At 37.1% G+C, this 6806-nt stretch overlaps 1 protein-coding gene across 4 annotated transcripts in view; it reads left to right on the forward strand.

Moving 5' to 3' along the window:
• The window catches only part of ERCC4 (ERCC excision repair 4, endonuclease catalytic subunit), a 31078-nt gene extending 24481 nt beyond the window's left edge, over window positions 1–6597 (forward strand). For 2 of the 4 annotated variants that reach the window (XM_073362380.1, XM_073362379.1), the window contains 2 exons: window positions 474–586; window positions 3696–6597. In XM_073362380.1, the coding sequence (XP_073218481.1) occupies window positions 474–586; window positions 3696–4429 (847 nt within the window). In that variant the 3' untranslated portion in view covers window positions 4430–6597. Of the gene's footprint in view, window positions 1–473; window positions 587–1742; window positions 1881–3695 lie in introns of those variants that run through there. The other 2 variants (XM_073362381.1, XM_073362382.1) reach the window with 2 other exon arrangements.
• Window positions 6598–6806: the final 209 nt, after the last annotated feature.

Raw genomic sequence — 6806 nt, forward strand, 5'->3', positions numbered from 1 at the left:
CAGAATAGTAAGTTTTGCAAGATACCGAGCAAACTTGTGCAGGTCTTCATGGCTTTATATAGTAGTTTCATGGGAGGGAGAGAGCATTAAATTATTTTGGGATGGTGTAGCACTACCACAGAGTTCAATGTTTGTGCTGATACTTAGGGCTATATTATGCTAATGTCACATGTTTAGTCCCTTATTCCAGGAGGAATCCCACACAAATCAGATGAGGCTCCTCACAGAGTAAAGTATTAATCATGCTGAATATGGATAGCAGAATCTGGTCCTTAATGACCTGGAAGATAAAATAAATTGTCATTCTGATCAGATTTGCAGGCAATCCTAAACTGTGTGAGTTCTCTGTTGCTGTTTTGCCGGATAGAAAATGTTTTGTAGTATTTGTCATATTTTTATCCTTGAAAACCCAGCTACGAAATATAATGCAAGTAATTCCAAATGCTTCTATTCCTCTGTTAATAATTCTTTAGAGAGAAGGCCAGCATGGTTATCCCTGAGGAAAGAGAAGGCAGAGATGAAACAAACTTGGATCTAGTAAGAGATTCTACTTCTGCAACTGTTTCTACTGACACACGCAAAGCAGGTGAGTTTTAGCAATTCCTGGAGCTACTTGTAGGTCTTTGGGTTATATAATGAGAGGTGTTTGACAGAAATATCTAGCATACTGTTATTTCAGAAATCTGTCGTGCACGCTCTTAATGGTCTAGCAGTAACATGTTGGCATCTGAGTGCAGATCTCTGTCCTCAGAATCTAGGAAGTGCTGCGGAATCAGTGCACCCTGCCCTTTAGAGCTGAAAATGGAGCACCTTGGATCACTGTAGAAATGTCATGTAGTAAATCTAACCATCTTTGCTGCTGAGTATTGTAGAGTCACATCCTACTCTCCTGGATTAGAGGGAAGATGTCATGACTTGCAGTGTGTTGGTTTAATGTTTCAAATTGATTGATAAGTGTTCAATCCTTCACCTGTTAAAGTAATAGCTAAAACTCCAATTGATTTCAATGGGCAAAAGAACTTGTCCCTTCTCTCTCATTATGAGATTTTAAGACAGAAAGAGAATGGGAGTGACAGCAATATCTTTCCACAAGAGCAAGATGCATTTGTTTTATGAAAGTCAAGGCACTGGGGAGAGTGAACACAAAGAGGTGTAGGGGTGGACTCCTCAGGCAAGGCTACATGTGCTGCAGTAAGAGGCTGGCTTTTTTTTTTTTTTTTTTTTTTAAGCAGTAGGAAGGCGGTTAGGGTACTAATCAAAGGCTCAGATTTATAAAAGACATGCAGGAGTTAACTATCTAAAAGATCAGTTAATAAGGATAAAAAAGGAACAAGTTAGAATAGGATTAAAGTGTCACCAAATTCTTACTTATAGTCATCTTGTGTTGTATCGTTTCTCCGAACACCTGTGTGAATGTGTTATCTGCTTAGACCACATGCATTTCAGGGCAAGAATCTATCTTATTCTGTGTCTATAAAGTGCTTAGCACACCTTTGGGTGCCATTTAAAAGGATTTTTGTACGGAGCCTGACATAATGCTCCAAGATATCTGTCAGAGCATTTAAAAATACATAGGGCAAAAATCAGCTCTGTTGGCAGTGGGTGCAATTCCCATTATTTTCATTGGGAGTTGAACTCACTTGCTCTGGAACTAAATTTGGTCCAGTTTGTGTGCAGAGCCAGGTCTGTGGCTTAAATGTCCTGCACTGGCTTATTAAAAAAATCTCTTTTTTTTCTGAAAGTTTAGTTGCGTGGGCCAGTAATGTTTGGAAGTGCTGCAGAAGCGGTGCTATAAGCTTTGGAAGATGGCAGGAAGCACTGCTGTGCAGCTCACACCACCAACTCCTCTGGCTGATAAAGTAGCTGTATTAACTGACTCTGTAAGGAGGCCTGTTTATTTCATCTCAGAGTGAATGATGCCTGCTGTGTGAAGACTTATGAAGGGGGAGGGTTTAAAGTGATGCTGCCCTTTTAAAGCAGAAAAGTTGGGCTGTCAGGGCCTTCTGTTCCTTTGATAGATGTGCAGAATTCCCATTGATTTATAGAGTGGGTAGATTTCATTTGCAAACTAAACACAGAATATACTACTTAGAATTTAGAAAGATAAAAATATATTGGAAAACTAATATGATTATCCAACAACTTGGTAGAAAGGACTCTGCTTATGGTAAACAGAATTCAGCCAATACCTAAAAAATGTGCAAACTGACAGCTCTGTTGATGGAAGATTAAGGTTTAGTTTTCATCCTCAAAAGCAAATGTATTCATTAATTTTGGGTGTTCCACAAATAGTTTCTTCAAAGGAGAGAAGAAGCCAGTGAAGGGATTCAAATAAAGGGGAAATATTGTCAGAGTGGTTGCAAAAGGAAGGAGATTTTTGCTGCAGTGTTTTGGATACAAAGCAGAGAAGAGACACATAATACATCCTCAATATGTGTCTCTTAGCTTTCTATCCAAAACATTGCAGAAAAAAAATCAATTTTTTTTTGCTGCCACGCTGAACTGTTTGTCCTTATTTCAATCTCTTCATTGTTTTTTTTCTCTCCTTTCCTTAGAAATTCAAATTCCTTGTTCTCATCTTTGCCCCTGCCATCATCTTTACACCTCGGCCCCTGCCTACATCTTGGCTCTCATTTCCTTCAGCATTCCTCTCTTGCCATGTGTTCTACCTAATCTGTTCTCCATTATGCTCCATTTGTCTCCTCCCACTTTCAGTTTAATACTGACCACCCTCCACCCACACCTGAAACTTTAGTTTGTGTGACAAACAACATTGGTTGTATCTTTTAAATCCCTCCTTAAAACTTGCTGCTTTCACTTAGCTTTCCATCACTTATAACTTTCCCAGCCCCATCTATTCCAGCTCTTAAGCCAAACTTGTTTATATTCAAGGGTGGGATCTGTCCTCCTGCAAATATGTAGAGGCCCAGATACATCAATAATAAGGTAAACTATCCCATTTGGGTAGCGGACGGTTGGGAGTAAATATGAGCAGCTTCATACTAAATTGTCAATGTTCCTTGCTTTTTAGAGTTTAAGGTAAGCATAATTTTCTTTGATTACAACTTTTTTTGCCTACATTTGCCCAATGTGTTTAAATAGATTTTTGTCTATAGATTGATTAAAATTCTCATTATCAGTCAGTTGAATCATAATTACTCAATAGCCATTTACTGTAGTTTAAATTCCTCTCACAAGGCTCACAGATCTTGTAAGGCCTTCTTAGTAAATTATGTTCTATGCTCAATACAGCTGTATTTTAAAACTTTGTCTTGTAGGTGCATGCTAGTTTGTTTTTTAGTTAGTGATAGGCTGATTCAATGGTATAGTAAATCCCATACTAAACTTGGGATCTCTGGGGTGAAGGGGTGGTATCCATCCATTATGAAAGCAATGAAAATATCCTTAAGGTGTTTTTTCAGTTTGAGGTTTAAAAAAACCCCCAACACTCTGATGTGATGTTAGTGCCCTAATATTCAAACTATACTACCTATTGGGTTGTAGGATTTTTCTAATTTGTTAATTAAATGACATACACTGAACATTGAGATTTTATAAAAGTATTTGCAGAATTTTAAATGTGTGGTCTTATGCAAAATACAGCAGTAAATATATATCTATAGATATAGATGTAAAATACCTGAATCAGAGGTCACCCTATGAAAGAGATTCACTATAAATTGTTTATTCATTAGGTGGACAGGAACAGAAGAGCATTCAACAAACTATAATAGTGGATATGCGAGAATTTCGCAGTGAGCTTCCATCTCTGATTCATCGTCGTGGCATTGACATTGAACCTGTTACTTTGGAAGTTGGAGATTACATTCTCACCCCTGATATCTGCATCGAGCGGAAGAGTATCAGTGATTTGATCGGTTCCTTAAATAATGGGAGGCTCTATTCCCAATGCATTTCTATGTCTCGTTATTATAAGCGACCAATTCTTCTGATTGAATTCGACCCTAGCAAATCTTTCTCTCTCACTTCACGAGGCTCTCTACATCAAGAGATTTCCAGTAACGATATTACTTCTAAACTCACCCTTCTTACTCTTCATTTCCCAAGGTTACGTATCCTGTGGTGTCCGTCTCCCCATGTCACTGCTGAGTTGTTTGAGGAGTTGAAACAGAACAGGCCACAGCCTGATGCAGCAATAGCAATGGCCATTACAGCAGATTCTGAAATTGTTCCTGAGTCAGACAAGTATAACCCTGGACCACAGGATTTCTTATTAAAAATACCAGGTGTAAATGCCAAAAATTGCCGTATCTTAATGAACCACATTAAGAGCATTTCAGAGCTGGTAACTCTCTCACAGGACAAACTCTCAGAAATTCTGGGCAACGCTGTCAATGCTAAGCAGCTTTATGACTTCATTCACATATCCTATGCAGAGGCCATTTCTCAAGGGAAAACCAGAAGATGATTAATTAGGCCATACTGATGTCCCTTAAAAAGCACTTTGGTGAAGTTTATTAGATATTAATTTTTCTCTTGGTATAGACAGTTGTGTCCTGTTAATGCCATTCCACCATATTTCAACATTCCCGAGGTCTTTATTGCTGAAAACAAGTTTTATGTACAAAAGACAAGTTGTCTTTAAACAGCATTAATTAGTGCATCATTTTATTCTTCCTAGTGTGTTTGCCAACTCTGGAGTAGTTCAGCTTTAAATGGTGTCCTAGGACCTACCAAAATCACGTGCTAAAGGATGAAGAAGAATTTCTTAAAATAAGAGAAACTGGCTATAGACATGTACACTGTCTTATATAAGTGAAGATGTGTTAAATTTCAGATTGGTGGAATACGGGTGCCATTTTGCATAGTATGTTGCTTTTTCCCTTGATATGCATAAACTATCCTTTCTGTCAACATGATATGAATTCCCTAAATTACAGCTCTCCCATTGACAGTTGGGCAGCTGTTAAAATGCTCATAATTCTGTGCCTATGTTTAAAGAAAAATACTGTGGATGACTCATTAACTTGACAGTCCTCCTTCCTATCAGAAGTTTCTGTTTTGGTCAGAAATATGACTGCATAAAAGTGGCACTCTCTTGGGTTTGTTGGTCTTTCTGTTGTATGAATGGATTTTTTTTGTAGCATATAAAATTATTGTTCAGAAGTGAAGTTTTCTTGAAAAGTGAACAGTTTTTAAAACCTGCCATCTATTAAATGTCTTAATACTTTGCACTTGAGTGCCTTGAATGGATAGATTCAAGATTCATAGATTCAGTGCTGCTGCTACTTTTCACCTGAGAGCTGACTTTTAGCATTTTTAGGTAACACATAATAGGAGTAGAAATCTAATTTCTCTGCAGTAATTTCTGTGTCACTTGTTATAAAAGAGGTACTTTCTGTGCTGAACTTTGAAATGATAGTTGCATATCAGAGCCTGCTTTTGCCCCTGGGGATAAATGCAGCTTCCAGTCACTAAGCACTAATACTTGACATTTACAAAATCTTGAGTATGTACCAGTTAAGAGTAATAGATATTTTAGCAATTCACTGATTTGAAACCTGTATGTACTACAGTACAGAAAAATGTATACATTTGCTGTATGTGAGTTTGACATTTTTGGCTTCATGATTTTTACTGTGCACAGTCTTTTAGTGTTTACTGTACATACATAAGTATTTAAATTACCTGTGAATTTGTCATTAAGTGCTTCATTCAGGGACTCACTAAGTGTACTAGTTATTGCAGGCCTTCAAATGGAAAATTTTATTCAGCAAAAACAAAATTCAGCATTAAATATGTTTTGGTTCTAGGTGAAATAGACCAAAAACGAAAGCTTTGCAGTTACAGCTGTAATGCTGTGCTTTTGTCACCCCATTTGACTAGTTATTACAGGGGTCACCAGGATTTTTGAAAGTGTGGAATGTGATCCTCTGTTTCCTTGCTTTTCTCAGTTTTTTAGAACCCTAACAGTCTAACTCTTTTCCCCTTTGTATAAAAAGATATTGCTTCATGGCTAAATGTAAAGCTCTTAAGCCAGGAATCATAAGTAGGTGCTGTTAAGAATTATAAATCACACAAGTGATTGTAAGAGAAGAAAAATCATGTCTATTAATCTTATAACGATTATGGCTGTCATGAATGTTTATCCTGCAGACTCCTTCAGAAAAGTAAACAGTGGAACAAAACCAGGATGCACATCTGTATGTTGTGTGTTTGGATCACTAAGGAGTACAGGAACTGTCATTTTAGTTGTACTGCCTGTCAGCTGGATCAACTCCCCCATACGTTTCTCAGAATTGCACATGGTGAAAGTGAAGGGCATGAAAATGTGACTTTGACAGTGATACAATAAAGGTGGTATCAGTAAAGCAGGTATAATATTTGCTAAATATTTAAGTTGCTTTTTGTTTCTATAGAGTAAATTTAGCATTACTTTGTACTGGACTTCTGTGTTTTTTAAGGAAAAATAGCATTTAGTATTGATACAGCTTTATTATTTGTAACATAATTATGCCCGAAGACCCCATTTAGGACCCAGTTGTGTTAAGGTCTAGACATATCTTTAAGACATGCCCTGAAGATTTTATTCTGTAATTTCCCCACAAATTAATTAAATGTGTTCATTTAAAGGAATTAATTTGGTGCAGTTGTTCTTACCAGTGCCTTTTCTTTTTTTCTATTTATGTTGTGCGCTTACAATGGTCAAACTTGCCTTTAGTTTGGGATCTCTGAGGTCTAATTCTCCACATTTTTGAAGATCATGTACATCTAGAAGTGGTGACAATGTATTACATGTTTCTAAAAGAATATGACAGTTGGAGATGAGCTAATAACTGGCTGTT

Source organism: Lepidochelys kempii, chromosome 10, assembly GCF_965140265.1.
Source record: "Lepidochelys kempii isolate rLepKem1 chromosome 10, rLepKem1.hap2, whole genome shotgun sequence".
Lineage (NCBI taxonomy): Eukaryota > Metazoa > Chordata > Testudines > Cheloniidae > Lepidochelys > Lepidochelys kempii.